Genomic DNA, 23,557 nt, shown 5'->3' on the forward strand with positions numbered 1-23,557 from the left:
CCTCGCGCATATTAATCCAAATCAATTGACGCGATAGTAAAAGGTCGGAAGACCGCCGTTTCACGTGGAGCATTTGGAGATTTTTAGAGATTAGAGACTCTGGGCCTACACTCAATGAACAACATCTCAACACTAAATTATAAAGGCCTGTCTCATATAGACGCCTGTCTCAAATACAAGTCGGTGCAGTTCGATGATTTGGGAAAATAAAAGCCCGGGCTATTATTTGAAGTTTTACGGTAATCACGTTAGCATCATGCTAGCAACATGCTAATTGTGTTAGCATCTTGCTAAAAACATGCAAACAACATGCTAATTGTGTAAGCATCTTGCAAAAAACATGCTAGTAACATGTTAACTACACGTTAGCAACATGCTAATCATGCTAGCAACATGCTAATCATGCTATCAAAATGTAACAACATGCTTATGCTAGCGTATGCCTTTTAATTTTTGCCTGCTAAAATCATGCTACCAACATGCTAATCATTTTAACATTATGCTAGCAACGTTAATCGTATTAACATGTGCCCAGTGCCGAGTTTTGCCACTGCAAGCACCACTCACAACTGTATATGGTTGAGTCAGATATTTAATTACGCAAATGCTTTTTTTGTCTCTAGTCAATGTGTTGAAAATGTACTCTGTTAAAAAATAATTATTTAAATTCAAATAAATTAATTTGAAGAAATTAACCCAGTGTAAATTCAGGAATGGTTCCAGACAGAAATGCTGCAAAGATTCAAGGTTCAGAAATAATTTCCTTTTCCTCATCAAATTTCTAACCCCAGGCAACTCCACTGAAGTGAGAGCGAGAGAGCGAGAGAGAGCGAGAGAGAGAGAGAGAGCTAGAGAGGTCACTTCTCCTAAGTGGACTAAAGTTCTTCTGATTGTTCTGGGTTTCTCTCTTGGTTTTGCTCTCGGAGGTCTCTGCACTCTCTGGGTGATTTGTAAGTATAATAACTGATACCAGATCTCTACTCTGTTCAGGGTTGTTACTGTAAGTACTTTTACTAAAACACAATGTTGGACAGTAGCATCATTGACACTCGCAAAACAATTTATAGTAGAATCATAAGTAAAATAAAAGTAAAATCATACTTTTCAGCAAGCTATTTTATTAGGCAATATTGTCAAACAAACCTCCATATTTAAGGTGTAAAATGTCATTGATTAAGCCTGAAGATTTCATTTACAAATATTTACAAAATGGTTTGTAGATCGTTTCAGTCTTAAGTGTGCATTTATGTGGACTTTCCTCAAAAACACATTTTCCACTGCTGCTTTTGTCTTTAATCAGATAGTCATAAGCTTGCTGATTTCGAATCACTGAATGAGAAGCACATCATGGTTTCAAAGACACTGGCGGCTCAAGAGATCAACAGCACAGGTGAGAAAACTGTATTTCATAAAACGGTAGAGCACAGACATGTTTCATTAACAGTGTTGAATGTTCATTGAACTCACCATGTCAGAAACGTTATCTGCTTGTTGTCCCATATTCTCCTAGTTATGATAAGAGCATTAGAGGAACTTAAAACCAACTACACCAGAGTAAAGGCCTGTTCACACCGGGACGAATTTCGCGCGCGTTATTCGCCGACGTTTAACGCCTTGTGACTAAACAAAGGGCGCCAATGTGAGTGTGCACACCGACGCGAAAAACGCCACGCGTAAAAGCGTCATTTTTTTAAAAACGCCTCGGACCAATGAGATTGGCGCTTTTGCTCACGTGTCTGGAACTTCTGAAGTTACAGTAAAACACAACTTGGGGGCGCTCAAACACAAAACGGTCTTGCCGAGCACACAAACGTAACGGCGAAGATGATGCGCCAAGTAGCGTCTACACCATAGATATCCATAATAAAGGCTAGATGTCTCGTCCGCGCTGCTGGCCAATGGCCTTTATAATGGATATCTATGGTCTACACTGCCGGGAAGAAATAAGACGAGGAAGATGCAAGGCAAGATGAATGTAGAGCTGCTGGTCTCGTTGGTGTCGGAACAAAAGAACTATATGACAAACGCGACAGCGACTACAAAATATAATAGGACTATTTCTGTTTTACATTAAGCGCCATCTAATGTCAGGGAATGAATTTGCATGTTCACTCGGCTCAACGTCAGCGAAAATCGCTTGGGTGTGAACACAAAAAACGCGTTGAAAAACGCTGGCGAATAACGCGCGCCGATATTCGTCCCGGTGTGTACGAGCCTTAAGAGAACAGTTTCTGCTTCATGTTGGTGAGTTGGTTTTTATTTGACATTTTTATTAAATTTTTTAGCCTCATTTTGTGTTCGGGTCATTTTGACCCAGAGAGGATTATTACCGTACCTGGAAATGTTAATTTTATTGCATTGAACTAAAATTGACTGACTTTACTCACCCAAAGTCTAACAACTTCCCCCCCAAAAAATTTATACATTTTGTACAAAATGGCACAAAAGTCACACTTGTGGTGTTTCTGGTCAAAAATGACCAGCCTACAAAAAATAGCTTATAAATCTCTTGTTATGCTATTTTATCAACAAATATTTTAGTCGAGTCCCAAAATAGATAAATAGCCCTGGATAGGATGCAGTAGGCATTTTGAGGAAAAGTACTTCAAGTGTTGTTTCTATATGATTTTTAGGTGCTGATTCCATTTCTGCCGTATAACAAGTTGTAAACATCACTGTTTTGGCATAAACACTAAAAACAAAATGGCTGCCAAAAAAAACAGTTTTAATGCATTTATTGCAGTTTAAACATTAAACATTAGAACTAAACTGTGCATTCTCAGAACATTTAAATTAGTGCAGGTTATGTCATTTCTTTAAATTAGTACAGGTTATGTCATTTAAATTATGACAAAAAGATTGAATCCAATATTTGGCGATAAAATAGCATAACGAGATTTATAAGCTATTTTTTGCATGCATGGAACATCAGAAGTGTATTAGGGTTTTCAACACAGCACAAGGGTTAAAAATGCCTCAGTCTTTTGAGTTCATATTTCTAAATGTCATCTTGTTTCTCCTTTACTCAGGGTTCTCAAGTCTCACGCATTGGCCGTGAGACACACGCAATTCAACCAGTTCACACGCTCACACGCCACACCGTGTATATCTCACGCTGAAAAGGCAATGCCAACCGAGTTGTCCTGCAAGCTTTATATATAACGTTGTATACGAGGCGCATGCACACAAAGATAAGTTTCCTGCCGCCAGCGCGTCCGCATCTCGGCCAGATTGCGTTCGTTACTATAGGCAATTTATAGACGCGCGAAGTCCGCGAACACACACGGAAGTTCGGCCACCGCGACATCGCGCGAACACACGTCGTGATGGAGAAAGTAAGTTGGAAGAAAGCTCCCCTAACATTTTTAGACTAGAACATTTAATATATAGCCCATCGAATACATTATTGATGCAGTCAAAAACTCTACAACTACTTTGCAACCAGGCCAAAAGCTTTGGCTCAGTTTGGCTAAGGAAATGTTATTGGGTATGGGAAGGAATGAAGATGTATTTCTTCAGTTTATTTTAAATTCTATATTATACTGTAGTATTTCTAGTTACATTAAGGCTAAAGCAGAGTGCTCTTGGTAATATTGTATATCCTGTCAAAACATACATAGCCTAATCATTGCCATTGCATTTGTATTTTTCAAAGATGTCAGGGAAAAATGCAAAAATATTTGTTTTTCCAAACATTTTGGAGCAATTTGTTATATATTTGTAGCCTAATTTTGAAATATAACATTAAAGAGTAGGCCTATATTTGATGTGATGAATTGCTCTGTCATTTATCAGATTTACCAATTGTTATAATTTCAATTTTTGCTGGTTAATTATGAACAATGGGTAAAATTGGGGGCGGGGATAGGCGGGGGCTGGGCTCCATTAAGGCTCCTCCCCTAACCACATGTGATCTCACTCCAAGCTTTTGATAAAACTTGAGAACCCTGCCTTTACTATTTAATTGTCTTTTCACCAGCCATGAAGAAAGAGTTTAATGATCTTACAGCCAGATACGACACACTTCGAGAACGGCTGTCCTTTTATGATGGTGAGTGTCAGTTTACAAGCTTAGTGTGACACAAAGTGTGAATATTTCTGCACATGAAACCAGTTTAATTAACTTTATGATCTAAATAATGGAAGGTTTAATCACACTTTATTCATCTTTCACAGCTCAGACTTGTGGTATCTCTGTGAATGGCTGGATTGCTTGTCGTGGAAAGCTGTATTTATTCAGCTCTGATAAACTGAACTGGACGAGCAGTCGAGATGTCTGTGTTTCAAAAGGAGCCGATCTGGTGACCATAACCAGCCAATCAGAACAGGCAAGTCTGAACAATTATTAATTAATTGACACTTTATGCAAGCGTTATGAAAATGTGACATACAGCTGATTTGATTTAAGGTTTGATCACACTGTTGAAAGTTTTATTTTAAAGGATTTTTTGTACCTCTAATTTTGCCTACGAAACAATTATTTGCATCACCTGTGTATATTTTCTCCTGTAGGATTTTCTGGTGTCTAAAATTAACAAGACGCACTGGATTGGTCTCAATGATCTGGACACTGAAGGACACTGGGTTTGGGTGAATAACCAAACTCTCACTGACACTGGAGCACAGTAAGAACTCTGCATGTGTGATCTGTTTTAGCTATTTATTTATTTAGCCTTCTCAATGGTGATGGGTATTTCCATCTCAATGGTTCAAAAATGGTAATATTGGTTGCTTGATAAGTTTTTCTTCTTTTTGTGTGATAACCTAATTGTATTGGTGTTAAAAAAACAGGGTTTTTTTTCTTGGTTCAACCATAGAACAAATGCATTATTGCTTGTTTGTGTGTTAAAGGTTCTGGTTCACTGGCGGGCCGAGAGAACCTGATAACTGGAGAGTACAGGATCCGTCTGGAGAGAACTGTGCTAGTCTGGGAGATGGGAATGGCAATTTTCAATCTTGGTTTGATGCTTCTTGTAAAACAGTAAAAAAGTTTATCTGTGAAAAGAAATATTAATTTACCTCCATCAGTGATACTGTTACATGTCAGTTTGTTTTTGGACTTCTTTCTGTTTGTATTTGTTCAGTTTCTCGCCACTCCTTTGTTTCCATGGTCACTGTCATCATTAGTTCAATTGTTTCAGCTGTGTGTAATTAATCATCTCATCTTTTACAACAAGCAATTTTATTCTGTTCTGCCAAGAAGTCACTAATGCAGTTGTCCTCTAAAGCTCTACATCGATTGCTTGTAAAGTCCCTAATGTGTTAGTCGCTTCAATGATAAAAGAGTGTAATAAGTGTGATTTAGTAATGTTATTTTATCTCTGCATTTAGATATTGATTTGATTGTGTGAGACATCTGAAGGGTTGAAAACAGGAAAAGGTATTGTAAAACATTAATGCTGCAGGAATATATCTGTCCATAGTCTTTATACACCATTTTATGCCATGAAATTATGACTTAAATTGTTATGGCTGTCAAAATATATAATAATTCAAAATAAAAACAAAAAAGTTGTGTTTTGTAGTATATACTTATTAACTTTTTCTTATATTGAATATTATAATATTTTGACAGTCCTAACATTTAAGTCATAATTTCTAGGTTATACTCATAGGCCGGAAGGCTGTTCCATAAAACAAGATTTTTTATTTTTTTTTAAAGCCAGGCTTATTTTAGTTAGTCAGACTTTTTGTCAGTTGATTCTATTTCATAAAGCAAACTTAAAATAGTTCAAACTCAGTTACTCTGGCAACTTATGCTGGGAAACAAACCTGGTTCAAATATAGTTACGTATGTTCAATCTACCCCAAACTTCACATGTTTGATAAGAGTTCTGCCCTGAACACATCCCTGCTCAAATTAAGTTAGTCATAACCATCTGCTTGCAACAGGAAGTGACATTTTTAACACTATTGTGGACTCCTAAAAAACATATAAAAAAGTGCCACCAAATATACTAGAATGCTAGCAAACACTTAGCTAAGTGCTAACGCATACTATACATGCAAAAGGAAGTTGTTGTAACTTAAGCATGCAATTTCCAATGTGCTCCAAATTTACAACAAAGTGTCCTAGTCTGAAGACATCTACATTACAAAATATAGTTATAGCGCCACCTACTGGCAACAAGAAGTGACATATTTGACAGTGTGATTTACAGATTTTTTATATTTTTTTTTACAGGGATTTGATATGAAATTCAAAGGAGCTTCTATAAGTGATATGATAATCTAATAATTTAAGACTAAACTTTTGCAATTATTAAACTCTCCCACTTAAGCGCATCCATTAAGAAATGTGTCTGTGATCATGTTATATTGGACTGTATGCAAACTATATTTTCTCTAATAAAGCAAATGTTGACACATCAGAGTCATCTCACTAACTGAAAGGAGCACTTCACCCATTTCAACATTAATCTTTATTGAAAGTGGGTCATATATGTAGTCGAAATGTAAAAGAAATTTTGAATTTGGTGCCCTCTTGACCGAGAAAAGACAGAAAATAACTTTTGGGCGCATTTGTATGTAAGACAACAACTCCCACAATGCACCACATTGCACAGCTCCGCAAGCCACTCCCACTAATCCAGAACAGCAGCGCAAACATCACAAATCACTCTTCCGTCTACAAGGCTAACGTTAGCTGCCACCAGAGTTAGAAATTCATTTCACACAAAATTTATAGTTAGTTGGCTGTGGCGAGCAGGACGAGGGACGTGAGAGAGCGGCGCGAGGCCGGTGGCGTGAGTGATAATGAACGACACCGGTGAGACGCACCGGTCTCTCTCGCGTCTCTCACCGAGGAGCGGACGCATAAAAGGAGGAGCATCTTCCACCATGTATTTTTCCTCGTCCACAGTCGGTGGTGTAGGGAGTCTTGTGATTGGTTTTCAATCCAGCCAATCCGAATTTAGCAGCCTCATCTCTGATTGGCTGGAATTATGGCATATTGTAACGCTGGGTTGTGTTGAGCACGCGAGCCGTCTGCGCTTCGAGAGCGCTTATGGCTGGTATGAGAGGAGCAAGAAAGTGAAACTTTGCACATGCGAAAGAGAACGTCTGCGCACATCCAAATACTTATTTTAAATGCAAAATTGATTTTCGTTCGCTCGAAATATTTTCTTATCTGCGAGACGAACATTTCTCCTCAAAACTCAGTTCACGCGCGTGCGAAATGTCATTTTGCGCGCTCAAAATGTGATCTTGCGTGCGCAGAATTGTGAATGAATTCTTACCCCATACCCCCGCCCAAATCTGCAGGCTGCAGCCAGGTGCTTCTCGAATTAACAGTTTAGTTTCTTCAGGTTTAGTCCCACCCACTGATCTGTAATAGGCCGGTGGGGTGAGTGGGTCCCACGCCCTTGAATAATAATGAGCTAAAGGCTGTAGTTTTCTTAATATGCAATTAAATTTATCTTCCGTCCTATCGTGACGCAAAATGACGATATTTACGTCACGATGGGACGGAAGTAAAACACTTAAATCCTTTTTTCTCCCATCTCAGAAAAAAAAACAAGCAAAATTCCACCATCATTATAATATATGACTGGGTTTCTAACAAAATACAAACCTTAATGCAAATGGGTGAAGTGACCCTTGAAGGGAAAGAGGAGTATTGGTGTGTAGTGTTGAAAGTACAGGTCCAAAAAAGGCTTGCATAATCTCAAGGGTTCACATAAATTCACATTAGCTTTTTCTTGAACATTCAAATCTTGGCATCAGATAAAAGCTTGGCATTTGCTCAGTCACAATACACACATCTGTCACTGAAAATCAGGTGTTTTATGTCCCCACAATGGTGTAGTTAGTAAGCATGCCATAATTATTATTATCTTTTTCTTTCTTTTTTTACATTCGCTAGGACACACGTTTCCTCAAAACTCTTCACACAGTGCACACAACATCAATCTATGTGAGCTAAACTAAAGATTATTTATCATTATTTATACATTTTTCAAATTAGCCAGAATATATTTATTCTCTATTCTCCACTAGATGTCACTATTGCAGCAACCTCTACCTTTAACAGTCAATCATTGCGAATTAATCATTTCATCTTTATCCTCCAATTTTTACTATATGCAAAGCAACATGCAGTAAGACAAAGAGAGTCAACTTTCTCTCTCCAAACTTCTCATTGGCTCGCTCACGTCCTGAGGGAGTGGCATCCTCACGCTTTAAAAGATCACTAGTACAGGGAGGATAGTTTGGGAGAGTTAGATGACATGCATATGATTATCCTCAACTAGAAGAAGTCCTTGACAGACCCGTTTACATTTATTAAAGACCCTCTGCATCAAACCTGTTCTCGTTCATCAATACAACTTCAGCAAAGATCAACTGCAGCCTCAACACATCAGGACACTCTTTTTCACACAGGCAGGACATGCAAGTATCAAGCTTAATCATTCTTAATCCTGCTCTAAGTATCACCTAGCCCTTGTCTGAAGTGTGTTAACTAAGATATTGATTGTAGAGTTCTCAACGGGTCGGGTCGGCCCGACAAACCCGACGGGACCCGCGGGTTCGGGGCGGGTTCGGGCCGGGTTCGGGTCGAAAATATTTGCAAATGACTCGGGTCGGGTCGGACCTCGGGCTTAATCTTTTGAATTGTACAGTGAAAGAAAAACAAAACATTTATTATTCATCGCTGCTGTTCACTGTAAAGAAAGTCTGGCTGCTGCGTGCAACGTGCATCGCGACGCGAGGGCAGACCTGACGCCGCTGCGTGCACGCCTTTAGCCCGGAGAAGATGGAGTTGGTGAAAAGTAAACTTGCTGCAGGTGAAATCACCGTCGCTCAGGGGCGGCGCGACACGTTGTGTGATTATCTCGGCAGTTTAGGACATCGCACAAGATTTGCGTCAATACAGAAAACATTTAATCACTGGATAGTTTTTTTCGTTTATTGAAATGTGGTTTATGTCAGCTGGATGGGCGGAATGTGTGAGACGTGAGAGTGCGCGCGCGCGCGGCCGGGGCTCTCTCTCTCTGCGTCAAGCGCAGCAGTCATTCTACATACATCACTCACCGATCAAGGGTGGCGTCGGGCCGCTGGTCGGGTTCGGGCAGATAATTCATGTTGATGTGTCGGGTTACATCGGGTCCGGGCTTTAAAAGCCACGGGCCGGGTCGGGTTGTAATTTTCAGGCCCGTTGAGAACTCTAATTGATTGTTCTGTCAAACTACTGATCTGCTGGAAACAAACAGAATGTTGCTGCATCTTTTCACTTTTCTAACTTAAGTAGGCTACCTCACTAACCTGACTCGGCCAGATGGATTTGCTCCGCATATCCATCTGGAAACCTTCCGTTGAAGTAGTTTTGGTAAGGGGCGAAAATACTGGTTAGCTGATTGGCCTATGTTGGTGATAGACGGGCCAAATCAACCAATCAGATCAACGAAGCATATGACGTATCTTTTCCTCTGAGAAAAGCCTCCAGAGCAGTGTTTTGCTCTTCTTTCAGTGAAGAAATACTCTGTAATTCCGATAAAACTTGCTCGATAGCCACGCTGATGCTAGTTTCATCCGCTGAAGCCGACATGTTCTTTAGACTGAACTGTCGCGCTTCTCGTTGCGTCACACCTCAACCCGCCTCAAAGCCAACGCTGATTGGACGCTCGTTTGGTGAACTGCTCCCAAATTTTCTTTAACGGAAAGTATCCAGACTGATCTGCGAGTGAAACCTTGAAAGCTCGCGAGATCAGGATGGTCTCACGAGGCTACTACCTCACATGTACCTTGTGAAGATTTTATTATTGATTGCATTTTATGTTGCAGCGAGTAAAGGTGCGGTCACATTTGTGAATTTTGTGAAATACACAGGCAAAAAAGTCCATTGACCATTGTCAGCAGTGTAGCGACGAGCACAGCTCACACAGGAGTCACTTCCAAGCAGCTTTCTGTTGGTCAAACCCAGCGAATTCCAGTGACCAACTTGGTCCCATAGTGACATTTTTGACCACACACAAAATTGCTGATCGTGTGGATTCTTATTGAAATGGCTGAAAATTCACAGAACAACAGATAATTTTACAGCACCTTAATCTATCTTGTTTCTAGTGAGAATACTCAACCATTTATGAGCACTGTTGATTCAAGTCACACACTTAAGCTTTTCAAAAGCCATAGTGTACATTACAGTCGCAGTCTCACGGCATCCCAGGCTTCAATATTTTACGATTCAAAATAGCTGAATAACTAACTATCTGAGATTTCAGTATAGAGATAAAAGTTAGGATCATCATTTTCAGGAATATTACAGCACAATTTATATAAGCACCGTTTGTTGTTTGTTTATGGCATCTGATGGAGCTTTTGGATTTGGAAACAGTGACATCAGACTTAACCAGCTTTACACAACTTAACTTAAAGGCAGGGTAGGTAGAATTCCCCCAAAATACTTTTTCCCAAATTTGTTTAAACTGTCTTTATATATCAATGCATAATTAAAATGTAAGTAATCTGGAAAAGAAATTATAAAAATCGTGTCTGTACTCTAGTCTAGTCCTCTCAGAAGGACTGCAATAAACACAGCTCATTATTCCATTAACTCCCACCCCCTCCCTTCTCGGCTCCTTCCAAAGCCACGCCAGTGTAACCTTAGTTATGCTACGTAACGTTAGGTAGCCATATTAGGTAGCTACGTGTGCTAGTGATACATGCTTCATGAAAAAATAAATGCGATAAAAATGAAAACAGCTAGATTACCTGTCCAGCAGAAATAAAGCCATCATGGAGTCAATTTTCACCCCCTTGAGATCCCTCAGTTCTATTTCGTTCTTCCTGACCGCCAGAGGCAGTGCTTCACACTGGATACTATCTCTCGTTGCAATGCATAGGTCGAGTCTAATACAAACAATGTCCCTCGTGACCAGGATGACTCGGGGTGCTCCCCTATTTAACCCCGTGACTTCCTGCAGACTGTCCCTATAATCTTCTCGCGTGCACGTATGCAGGTCGTAGATTATGTAAAAAAACCAAGAAAAAAACAACAACTCGAATCCGTTCTTCACAGCTTCGCAACAGAAAACATTTGTTGGTGTATCGCGACTGCGCGTCCTCCAGAGGCTGCAACGGATTCATTGATTACGAAATAAGCAACACAGCTGGTGAGTTTGTTTACATTGCTGCTGGGGTTCGTTCTTGTTTTCCTGGCATTGTGTTGGTCGCTAGACAGAGTGTTTTCGCTCGTTGAAAGGGCCATAATAACTTGCAGCTGTAGGTAAGTTAGTTAGACCACGCTGGAGGGTGTGCACTCTGTATAGCGATTGGTATCTGAGCTACAATAGCTGCATACTCATCTATTGTGTTATTGAATGAGTCTAGTATTGCTGTAAAAAAAAAAAAAAGGGGGTGCCCCTTGTGTATATATATATATATATATATATAACAATATACACAATAATTATAGGATTATATATATATATATATATATATATATATATATATATATATATATATATAATTATTATTATTATTTTTTATTTTATTTTTTTGTGGTATATTTACATGTACACTTCAATAATTGGGTGTGTGTAATATATTGTATTAAAATTATTCTCTAGTAAGTTTTCTGGCAAGGCTTGCTTAGGACAGTGACAGTCAGAGTGATTCCGCTTGACCTACCAAATATCTCCAGAAACCAGAATGGAAAAGTTACCTCATACTTGCACATTGTGCATGGCTGTTCTCCAGGCAGATGATGGGCATGACTGCTGCCCTTCCTGTTTAGGCCTAGAACACCTTAAACAGAGCCTCACAGAAGATGCCTGCATGAACTGTAGGGTCATGTCTTGGGAGAGGAGGACTTCGAGGATAACCATGGTGGAAGGGCTTTTGGGGGAGTCGCTACCTCCACCCCCACCACGTAAAACAACAAGTAAGCGTAAAAATACTGAATCAACCAGTGCTTCCGCTGGTAAAAGACCCAAGGAAGACCCTTTAGGGAAGAAGGTGGATGTGCTGACGGCTGAGTTTGCTCAGATTAAGGCTTTGCTTATGAAGTTGCAACCGGGCGAGAGACTAGTATCCTCAGTCGAAGCCCCTGCTATGGAGTCGCCCATTGGGGAGGAGGATATCCTTTCAATGGCGGCTTCTCAGAGCCAATTCTATGATGATGTTGATGGAGAGGTGCAGGTTTTATCTGATCATCAATCCCAATTCTCCCATGATGGCTCCCAGGAAGCTGGTCATGGATCTGCAGAAGGTCCACAGTCAGAGCAAGAGCTAGTGAAGCAGGCTCTTCAGGCTGCATTGGCTCGCTTGGGTCTTGACACAGCCCCTGCTGTGGCAACCTCTTCTAGTGCTTTTTTCAGAGGTTCAGCGCAACCCTCTCCTCTTACAATTCCACCATCAAAGGATTATATCGAGGAGTTGCAAAGATGCTGGGCTAACCCTAGGTCGCTTACGCACCCCACTAGTGCAAGCAGGGCATTGGCTGCGATGCAGGATGCAGACACTTATGGCTTGGGTCAGATGCCTAAGGTTGATCCACTTATTGCCTCTTTTGTTCTTTCCCCAGAGGAGGTATTGAGGCCTAATGTTCGGTGCCCCCGGCCTCAATGTAGGATTACAGATGACCATCTTATTCAGGCATATAACACAGCAGCACGAATGGGTCGCATTGGCAATTCTCTCTCCCATCTCATGTTGGCCCTGTCTCAATCTCTTCAATCATCAGGGAGTGATCCTTTTAACCAAAACTTAAGTGATGCCTCCCTTCAGGCAATAGCATTCATGACAAGAGAGCTGGGAAGGCTGATGTCAACGCTCACACAAGCACGCCGCCAAGTCTGGCTTGCACAATCACCTCTGTCTGAGGCATGTCGGAGAACACTAAGGGACCTTCCAGTAGTTCCAGGGCAACTCTTTGGGCCAGCTGCACAGGAGACACTGGAGCGTAGTGTCCAGGTGAATCAGACCAGGCAGCAGTTTGCTGACCTGAGGAGAGTTCCACAGGCTCACTTAAATTACTGTCAGCCTTCTAGGGGGTATGAACTACCACGCTCTACGGTTTCAACACGCTCAGGTGATGTTCACAGGGGCCAGCCTCCGAGATCACCGCGAGTAGGGAATTCTGCTCAGCGGCCCCGGGCTCGGGGTCAGCAAGTATTTCAGGCCCCTAGGGGTAGAGCACCTGGCCAACGGCCCACCAGGGATGCTAGAGGCAATGGACGTAGGTCCTGAAGGTCCGCGGCCGGCCGTCGGACAGTTTTCTTATCAGCAGCTCAGTTACTGGGAAGCAACAACTTCCGACCCATGGGTTATAGCAGGGGCGGACTGGGACCAAAAAGTGGCCCTGGACTTTCTGGCCCACAGCAGCCCCCCACAGCCCACATCACAACACATTGGCCCATTAATGTGCAGAATATCTTATAGCATACAAATATAACACAATACAAAAATAAATGCTATTTAAATATTTATTTTAAGTAACACAACATATATTAGGTCATATTTGTAAAACCAAAGGGAAACAAACAGAAGAACATTAAAGGGGCATTATGCAGAAATCCCGTTTTTGTCAAACAGCGACCCCTAGAGTTACTGTGGAGTACTTGAATTTAACGTTACTGTCGTAAATACCACTCACAGTATACAATAGTACATTGTGTTTAATTTGTCGTTTAATGAGATATAATATATGTTGTTAGTGGTGAGAATTTTCACGTGATTAAATACATAGATCCGACAATTTTAATGGTCCAGAGGCAGAACTTTTGCCAAGTGTGTCAGAGGTTCTGGGTTCTAATCGGTACTAGTAGTATAGTTTATTTTCCTCATCAAAACCGATTGTTTATTAGTGGTTGTATTTCAAGCAGGGATATGTTTTTTGTGCATTAGATTTTGTGATTTCACCATAACAAAATATAGAGAGTCTCTCAGTCCCCGCAACGGATTCAGGCGCGCGTCACAACAGAACACTGTAACTTATCTGCACCACTGATCGCAGAGGCAACGAGCACTTTGGTCACTTGATTTAAAAAATAACACATTTCAGATCGCCTCTTATTTAACAAACGAACGAAATGAATGCTCTACTAGAGTTACCTGGAGATGTTTTATTTGTTTGTAATGGTACATCCGTGCCGCGAGAAGTTTCAATGGGGACATAACACACCTGCAAATTATGCCTATGCTCGTGCCCGACTCCTCGCTCGGTCAGTCTGCCGTTTCCTCTTTCTCTGTTCCTCCGACAATGCTTTCCTAGCTTTCTGCATCTTATATGCCGGCTCAGCCATGACGATAGTGTGACAAACTCCATCCATCTATACCTTGTTCCTGTGTGTATGTGTGAGTTGCCGTAAAGGAATATGTTACATCGCGAGAGCTGATATCACGCGATACTTCCTGACGCGGCCCGCCGCACCGAAGTTGCAAGTGAGATTTTTGCGCTCACAGGCACCAGGGGGGGGTCGAGACGCCCACCATTCAACCCGAAAGAAGTTATATAAGCATTTCAATAACTCTGAAGCTGTTCAGTTAAGCTAAAAAAGCTGCATAGTGTCCCTTTAAGACACACAACATTATATAAAATTATAAAGACAGCATAGCCTATCAGCTAGTCAGGCATTTCACAGCATATACCTCTGCTTTTTTAAACGCGTAACTTTTCTTTTCTTCCCCTTTCAATCCATGGCTGTTTTAATGTTACGTCACATTACCTGAGTATTCCTTGGCGAATATTTAAATATTAATATGAGCGGAGTGGAATAAAGAAAGTGTTTAGCAGGATTGATATTCAAAACTGTAACGTTAAGCGCGCACTGCTTTAACGATTTGTGTATCTGCAGCGGGCAGCGTCGGTTTCTCTTTTTGAATGTCGAATATAGACGAATAACTGCAGAAATAGACAGTTGTCTCATTCACACGCAGGCGCAGAACGCGCATTCTAGCTGACAGTCAGCTGTAGTCCTCTCGGTGTGTTCAAGTCGGTTCAAGTGCAGTTTAAAAAAAAAAAGCGGTTCAGTCGGCTTTCATTTGTGCGGCTTGGTGTGTTTCCAGGACGTGAAAAAGGGCGTTTCAATATACGGAATGGAGTAGACCAAACTAATTAACAGGGAGGGAGGGCAATACACGCACATGCATGCACACGAAACACACTCCTTGTCGGCTGCGCCCGCGCGATCGATTCCCTCATCCATTTGCGTAGAAAAGAAATGTAATATTATGATTTCCGTCATTTTTTTTATATTTTTTTTATATATATTTGTTTACCGGGCCGGCCCACATTGGCCAGCGGCCCACCGGGAAAAGTCCCGGTGCTCCAGATGGCCAGTCCGCCCCTGGGTTATAGCAACACTAACCCAAGGGTACAAGCTGCAGTTCCGACGGCGGCCGCCCGCCTTCAAAGGGGTCAGGATGACTGTAGTCTCAGACCCCAACAGTTCACTTGCCTTAAGACAAGAAGTAGCACAACTCCTGGAGAAAGGTGCCATCGAACCAGTAGATTGGTCAGAACGGCTAGGTGGGTTCTTCTCCATTTACTTCATCATTCCAAAGAAAGATGGCGGTGTAAGGCCCATACTCGACCTTCGCGGCCTCAACAAGTTCCTGAAGATCTTACCATTTCGTATGTTGTGCATAACCAATGTTCTTCAGGCGGTCAAGCAGCAGCACTGGTTTACTACGGTAGACCTAAAAGATGCTTACTTCCATGATCCAATTGCTCCTCAACACAGGCCGTTCCTCCGATTTGCATTCCAGGACCAGGTCTATCAATTCCGTGTCCTCCCATTCGGCCTTTCTCTGTCGCCACGAGTCTTCACCAGATGCATGGCGGCCGCACTGGCTCCAATCCAAGCCACAGGGCTACAGGTGCTTCCATACTTGGACGACTGGCTCCTTTGCTCCCACTCTCAGGAGCAGGCAGTGTTAGAAATCACACAGCTGCTCGCACATATTACTCGACTGGGCCTTTCTGTGAATTTCAGCAAGAGCCGATTAATTCCAAGTCAGTCTGTGAGGTTCCTGGGTCTCACGCTGGACTCACGGTCAATGAAAGCCACTCCATCAGAACAATGAGTGGACAATATACTACTACTCCTTCAACGGTTTCGGAGGCAGGCCAGACTTCCATTCAGGTGCTTCCTCAGGCTCACAGGTATGTTGGCGGCAGCAGCGGCAGTCATACCATTGGGCCTCATTTCACTACGCCCCTTTCAAATATGGGTGAACAGTCTCCACTTGAACCCCAGTTGGCACAGGAACAGGTTGATCAGGGTGACACAGCGATGCCTTCTGGCCCTGAAGTCTTGGAGGAGCAGATTGTATCTGACCAAGGGGGTTGTTCTGGGCATGATTCCCTCTCGGAGGGAGATAGTCCAGACCGATGCGTCCCTTACGGGCTGGGGGGCAGTCTGGCAACACAGAGCAGTCACAGGACAGTGGGGTCCTCGGGAAAAATTCTTGATTTCCATTTTAAAAACCTGAATTTCGATCAATATTTTTCAATACTCACAAATTCAGATACAAAAAAAAAAATCAACTTACAGAATTTCAGATAAAATAGATTCAGATCTCAAATTCGACTGCTCAAATTCAGATCGAAAAATTCGACTGCTCAAATTCAGATCGAAAAATTCGACTGCTCAAATTCAGATCATCAGTTAACATCCGGGCTACCCAGGAGCCGACGTCGGGCCTATCAGAGCACGACGACCTGTCTTGTCGTGATCCTAGAAGTCGATCGGGCACGGATATTAAACTGTAAAGATGACTTCTAGAGAAAACGAAGGCGCTCCGGTAAGTTTGCTGTTTATGTACTATGTATGTGCTCTCAGGGCTCGACAGAACAGAAATATGTTGTTGCTAATTATTTTTGGAACACATAGCTACGGTTTGTGTGACTCGTCGTCTCTCTATGTTGGTAAGTCAGCTAGGCAGAACACGTTATAACGTTAGCTAGCAAGATAACTTTAGAGCTCAACGGTGGCCGCCCACTTTTTAGCTGAAAGATAACTACATTAACGTTTATAAATTGGTTTAAGCCTGGAACGAAGCCAACAGCTCCGAGATGAATCTTGACAATAAAACATTTGATTTGGCGCCAAATATATATATATATATATTTTAAAACGACAAAAAAATAAGAGTCAATGGTAGAAGCTCACAGACAGACTGGGAGCCATCAATGTAGATGCATACGGTTAAAAGAGTCAACACATACAGCATAACGTAACGTTACAGAGGGGTATTTGTGTGATATAGCCTAAACGGCTGTCTGCAGATTACCTATACATTAACGTTACTGACCATACCTGTAGGCTGGTCAATGATCCCAAACGCTTTTCAGAGTAGGATAAAGTTAACGTTACAGCACGCCAGACTTGGTGTGAATATATTAGCTTTAGGGAATCGGTTGGATAAGTCATAGTAATGAATAAGCTTAAGTTGGGGATTCATCCGTTGTGTGTGAGTTTTCAGTGATTTACTACGAGCCTACTACTAAGTTACTAATATTACTCTTACCATAGTTCTAAGATAATAACCATTGCTTTAAACATATTGCTGAATATTGAGCCCTGCAACTGCATGTAAATTATTGGGAGCATGTTGGGGTTTGAAATGTAATTACTGTAGCCTATGTTCATTAATGCAGCTGATTTTTCTGACTTCCATTTTTTTGTTTCTAAGGAACTGCTGCTTGACCACATTTTGGAACGACTCCGCTCTCTTTTATTGCATATTCTTGGACAATTGCCTCTGGATTTGGACTACTTAGAGTTCATTAGCACACAAGAATTTGTGTTTTTAAATGCCATATCCAGTCATGTAGCTGTTCTCTTTCATAGGTTCACTCAACGCTGCGGAAAGCGCAGTGGGATATTCTCTGAATGTGCCGATTGTCTGAAGCCTTATAGAATCACGCCAATTCATTGGCTGATGGCGTCCGGGCGATATGGCTCCGCCCCGACGCTCTTACGTCGCATCAATACATATTCGCGCGCGCGACCTCTGCTCCTCAGATTTCTCTACCTTCAGAACGAAGTGGTCACATTGCCCTTCGCTCGTGATTTTTCTGAGCTACAAATACATCTGGATTATTCTCGGCGCTTCTGCGACTGTTCAAGCGGAACTCTGTTTCTCCTTACGGTGAAGTTGCCATGGATTACAGACGCTGTACTCCGCCATGTGCTCGTTACATCGCTAACGACGACCCACACAGTAAGTGCGTTAAGTGTTTGGGTTTTTCACATGCACGTGAGGCAGTTATAGGATCGTCTAAATGCAAATTCTGTGAAAATTTGTTGCTCAAAACCCTCAAATCGCGGCTCGCGGTCTTTGAGAGGGAATCATTCGTCTCCCCCTGTCACGCTCCCGAGGCCTCTCGAGGATCCGCGACATGGGGTTCGGATGTAGAGCTTGAGGATGTGGAGTTCGAGCAGACGAGCCCCGCTCTTTCTCTCCCTCCCTCCCCTCGGCACGCGCGAGGCATGCCAGTCGAATTTTCACACGATTATTTGCGCCCCAGCCCGGGAGCACGCGACGCGGTTTCTTTCGGGCTGGAGGATATACTTTTTACCGAGGCTTCCGACTCCGAGGATTTCGGGCCTATTCTCGCCGACGAGGTTATCCCGCCGAGCGGCCAGGAAGTGCGGCCTACTGCGGCCTCTGCGGAGCTCGTTGACGTGCTTTCGCGCACTACGGAGAAGCTCACTATTGATTGGCCCGACGAGCCACGTGAGTCTCAGTCGTCGAAACTCGACGAAAGGCTTCTCAGTGGCCCTAATTCTAGGCCTCAACGGAGGAAGCTGTCATTTTTCAGTGATCTGCATTAGGGATGTCACGGTACCAAAATTCCAGTAGTCGGTACCGATACCATTAAAATGTTACGGTTCTCGGTACCAATTTCGGTACCACAGCAAAATCAGTTTGAACTATTTTTTTTATATAATTTATTTAACTATTTGAAAAATATATATATATTAAATTCAATTCAAAGACTTTATTATTTATGATGGTAAATTTATGAAAGGATTGAAGGCTATATGCTGTTTAAACGAAAATATTGATGATATTGAGAAATCTTGCTTATAAAAAAAGTCAAGTGAAAAGTAAGCAACCTTCTATGCACACATTATTAGTAGTAGTAGTATCTTGAATTAATGGAGACGTAGTTAAATCTATTGTACAGTAGCCTAGTATAATTATTTCTGTCAATTTCTTTAAGTTAAACCAAACTTTTATTTTGACGGGTTGCCGTGAAGACCTTTGAGTTTCTGTGCGTGTATGATATGACGATAGTTTTTCTCAAATGAAACGGTAAAATGCTCATGAAGTGACTCTCGGAGATGAATGGAATCATGAATCATGTCATCATATCGTGAGGCAGCAGAGACTGAAAACAGCGCGAGCGTCACGTCGTGCTTCAGTGTGTGTGTGTGTGTGTGTGAGGTAACGTTTAATGAAACCGCGCGTCTGCGCCGTTCATTCACACAGAGACAAGCAGAACGTGAAGGGTTCATAATAATCGTTTTGCAGTTTAATATACACAGACAGACACCACATCAGCAGCGCCGCCGGTCGCCATGTTCCAGCGCTTTCATGAAGAGGACGCAACTTCACGCCCTTCGTGCATGCATGCGCATCCAGAACCGGGTTTGACTGGGTACTCGGTACCACCGGGACTTGGTACCGTGACGTTTTTTTTTTTTTTTAGTACCGACTTGGTACCGAAGTACCGACTATTTTGACAACACTAATCTGCATCATGAGATCTCCAGATCCTGGAAGCAGCCTTTCTCTTCGCGCCTCACTAATGCGGCTGCTGCTGATTTCACCAACTTGGTAGGCTCTGTGGAACAGGGCTATTCCGCCATTCCGGCGATTGAGGAAACTTTAGCCGACCATCTTGCTCCGTCGTCTGCGCCGTCCTGGAAGTCGCGCCCCCTCCTCCCTTCTAAAGCATGTAGGACTACTTCCTCTCTCATTGGGAAATCCTACATGGCGGCTGGGCAGGCAGGCATGACCCTGCACACTATGGCCATTCTTCAGGCCTACCAGGCGGACGTCCTGAAGGAAATGGACGAGGGCGACGGCGTGACTCCTGAAGCGGTCAAGGAGCTTCGTAAGGCTACGGATTTAGCCTTAAGAGCCACCAAGCATACCGCACGCGCTATAGGTCGCTCTATGGCTGGTTCTGTTGCGGTGGAGCGCCACTTGTAAGGTTTTCCTCTTGGACGCCCCCATTTCTCAAACGGGGTTGTTTGGTGAGGCGGTCAACACAGTGGTTGAGAAATTCCGCTCCTCCAAATCCCAATCGGCCGCGTTCAGACAGTTCATGCCCAGGAGGGCTAGGTTACCTTCTGCTACCCAACCCCCAAGGAGACGCTTTCTGCTTTCTCCCCTCACCCCCCACACTCTCTATAACTGCCGGCCGCATCCTCGGAGGCACTTTCCGTTTTCCTCCGGAGCAGGCGGATCTGGTCACCATGACCCCAGCATCGATGCCTCCCATCACGTGCCAGGACGCCGATGGCCCTCCTGCACAGTCAACCTCTTTACTCCAGGAGCGTCAGCACGGCACCCTCACTCAGGTATGTCGTCTGCATTACAACATCCCTCCTCCTCTATCACATTTCCTTCCAGAGTGGGAGCGCTTACCAGGGGTATCGTCTTGGGTTCTTCGCACAATTCGGTTCGGCTACACTCTTCAGTTTTGCCGCAATCCCCCCTGTTTCAACGGGGTGTTTCCTACTGTAGTAGACAGCGCCACTCAGGCTTCTGTACTTCAGCAGGAAATCTCTTCCCTCCTTCTCAAAGGAGCAATAGAGGAGATTACTCCAGGGGAAACCGAGCGGGGCTTTTACAGCCGTTACTTCCTGGTCCCGAAGAAGGGCGGCGGTTTGCGTCCCATACTGGACCTCCGCCGACTGAACTTCGCCCTTTACAAAGGGAAATTCAAAATGTTGACGCTGAAAGCTATTATATCTCAGATTCGGCCAGGGGATTGGTTCGTGACGATAGACCTAAAGGATGCTTATTTTCACATCCAGGTTGTACAGCGACACAGGCAGTTCCTCAGGTTCGCCGTTGGAGAAAGGGCGTTCCAGTACAGGGTCCTTCCCTTCGGCCTATCTCTGGCCCCGAGGACATTCACAAAGTGCATGGATGCAGCTCTGGCCCCATTGCGGCTCCAGGGCATCCGTGTTCTAAATTACTTAGACGATTGGCTCATTTTAGCCCAGTCCAGGAAGCCAGTGGCCCACCACAGAGATATCGTTCTGAGTCATATCCAGTCTCTCGGTTTGAGGTTGAACTCGGAGAAGAGTGTTCTTGCTCCGGCTCAAAGCACCGTTTTCTTGGGGGTGAACATGGATTCCGTTCTCATGCAGGCCCGCTTGGCCCCTGCACGGATTTCCAGCTTGATGACATGCTTGGCTCGTTTTTTGCTAGGCCATCATGTGTCTGTGGGCACCTGCCGCAGGATGCTGGGCCTTATGGCCGCGGCCTCCTCCGTGCTACCGCTGGGCCTACTCCACATGAGACCCTTCATGTGGTGGGTGAAACTCTCAGGGGTTCGACCCTCCGGGTCAACCCTTCGCCTACTGAAGGTATCGCGCAGTTGCTTTCGAGCCCTGTCAGTTTGGCGGGACCCTCTTTTTCTTCGGAAAGGGGTCAGCATGGGTGCGGTATCTCGTCGCCAGATGATTACGACAGATGCCTCTCTCACCGGCTGGGGAGCGGTTTTCGAGGGCAGACCAGCGTGTGGGGTCTGGACCGGAGAGGCTCTCTCTTGGCACATAAATTGCCTGGAGTTAAGAGCCGTTTTTCTGGCTCTGCATCATTTCCTCCCTCTTCTGGAGGGTCACTATGTCATTGTCAGAACAGACAACATGGCAGTGGTGTCTCATGTGAACCGGCAGGGAGGTGCTCGGTCGCGCACCCTAGACAGGCATGCGCGTCACCTTCTCCTGTGGTCTCAGAGCAGATTCCTATCTCTAAGAGCGGTTCATGTCCCAGGGGTTCTGAACCTCGCGGCAGATTTTCTGTCGAGACAGAAACTCAGATCGGGGGAATGGATGTTGAACCGCCAGACGATGGCCCTGATCTGGGAGGTTTTTGGAGAGGCGGAGGTGGACCTCTTTGCATCTCAAGAGTCGTCCCAATGCCCGCTTTGGTTCTCCCTGAGTCCCCCGGCCCCATTGGGGATAGATGCGTTCGCTCACCCTTGGCCAACGCAGAAACTCTATGCCTTCCCGCCCATCAAACTGATCCAGGCGGTCTTGGCCAGAGTGAGAGAGAGCGGAGTCCGCCTCCTCCTGGTAGCTCCGTTCTGGCTATCTCAGCCATGGTTTTCGGAGCTAATTCCTCTACTGGAATCTTCCCCCTGGAGGATCCCGGTCAGGGAAGATCTGCTGTCCCAGCTACAGGGCAGGATATGGCATCCTCGCCCAGACATGTGGAAGCTGTATGTTTGGCCGATCAGAGGCCGTCAGCATTAAGCTCTGGTCTCCCAACTGACGTTCAGGAGACCATTGCGAGTGCTAGAGCCCCTTCTACAAGGAGATTATATTCTTCCAAATGGAGGGTGTTTGAGACTTGGTGCTTAGCACATGATAGGAGCCCAGTTAACTGCCCTGCTGGTTCAGTACTGGAATTCCTGCAGGAGAAGTTTGCGGCTGGAGCAGCCGCTACCACTCTCAGAGTTTGTCGCGGCTATTGCAGCGCATAGGGAATCGGATGAGATTCCCCTGGGCAAATTAAGGTTAGTTTCTGCCTTCATGCGTGGGGTGAAGCGCCTGAAACCGGCTCGCTCCCCTAGAGTTCCCTCATGGGATCTTTCTGTTGTCCTAGAGGGTTTGACGAAAGCCCCCTTTGAGCCCTTGGAGTCAGCTCCGGAGAGGATTCTGACTCTCAAGGTTTCTCTTTTGTTAGCTTTGTCCTCATTAAAGCGGGTGGGAGACTTACAAGCTCTTTCTGTTAGCGAGTCTTGCTTGGACTTTGCCCCTGGCCTGGTCAAAGTTTCCTTGAGGCCGAGACCAGGGTATGTCCCCAAGGTTCTTTCCTCAACTTTCCGCTCACAGGTAGTTAACCTTAACGCTTTCCACCCTCCTCCATTTTCGTCTGAGGAAGATAGGAAGCTTAACTTGCTCTGCCCAGTTCGTTCTCTTAAGATATATGTAGACCGCTCAGGCGGTTGGAGGAAATCTAACCAGCTTCTGGTTTGCTTTGGTGCTAGCCGCCGTGGGCTTGCTGCATCAAAGCAGAGGATTTCTCACTGGGTCACAGAGGCTATCTCGTTGGCTTACGGGGTCCGTGGCTTGCCTTCACCTCTTAGCATTAAAGCACATTCCACCAGAAGTGTAGCATCTTCTCAAGCTCTTTTCAGAGGAGCACTTTTGGAGGATATTTGTGTTGCGGCAGGCTGGTCCTCTCCGCACACTTTTCTAAGGTTCTATAGCTTGGATCTTGACATGACCCCGGGTTCCCAGGTTCTTTCTGTTTGAACTCATTTCGGTCGTTGTCTCTTTTATCTACCAGTTATAAAAGCGCTCTAGCTTGGCGAGTTTGGTAGTCCGTTCCCACTGCGCTTTCCGCAGCGTTGAGT

The 23,557-nt window shown here is 44.0% G+C and overlaps 1 protein-coding gene across 2 annotated transcripts; it reads left to right on the top strand.

Annotated features, from left to right (window-relative positions):
* The first annotated feature begins 1,201 nt into the window (after positions 1–1,201).
* Positions 1,202–5,120, top strand: LOC130069059 (C-type lectin domain family 4 member F-like). 2 transcript variants are annotated; one of them, XM_056232756.1, is made up of 7 exons: positions 1,202–1,390; positions 1,511–1,555; positions 2,218–2,244; positions 3,980–4,051; positions 4,177–4,328; positions 4,513–4,625; positions 4,852–5,120. In XM_056232756.1, the coding sequence occupies exons 1-7, from the start codon at positions 1,348–1,350 to the stop codon at positions 5,012–5,014; spliced, it is 615 nt and encodes a 204-aa protein (XP_056088731.1). In that variant the 5' UTR covers positions 1,202–1,347; the 3' UTR covers positions 5,015–5,120. The 2 variants fall into 2 exon arrangements, with proteins under 2 accessions (XP_056088731.1, XP_056088732.1); XM_056232757.1 differs by lacking the exons at positions 1,511–1,555; positions 2,218–2,244 and having other exon boundaries at positions 1,208–1,390.
* The last annotated feature ends 18,437 nt before the right edge of the window (positions 5,121–23,557 follow it).

Source organism: Rhinichthys klamathensis, unplaced genomic scaffold (assembly GCF_029890125.1).
Source record: "Rhinichthys klamathensis goyatoka isolate OS25496 unplaced genomic scaffold, OSU_Roscu_1.1 h1tg000354l_1, whole genome shotgun sequence".
NCBI lineage: Eukaryota > Metazoa > Chordata > Actinopteri > Cypriniformes > Leuciscidae > Rhinichthys > Rhinichthys klamathensis.

Excerpts from the sequence above, each read along its gene's own strand:
- LOC130069059 (XM_056232756.1), top strand. The coding sequence starts at position 1,348 with ATGGTTTCAAAGACACTGGCGGCTCAAGAGATCAACAGCACAG. Across the intron at positions 2,245-3,979 it reads ACAGTTTCTGCTTCATGTTG|CCATGAAGAAAGAGTTTAAT; the intron begins GTGAGTTGGTTT and ends TCTTTTCACCAG. Across the intron at positions 4,329-4,512 it reads TAACCAGCCAATCAGAACAG|GATTTTCTGGTGTCTAAAAT; the intron begins GCAAGTCTGAAC and ends TTTCTCCTGTAG.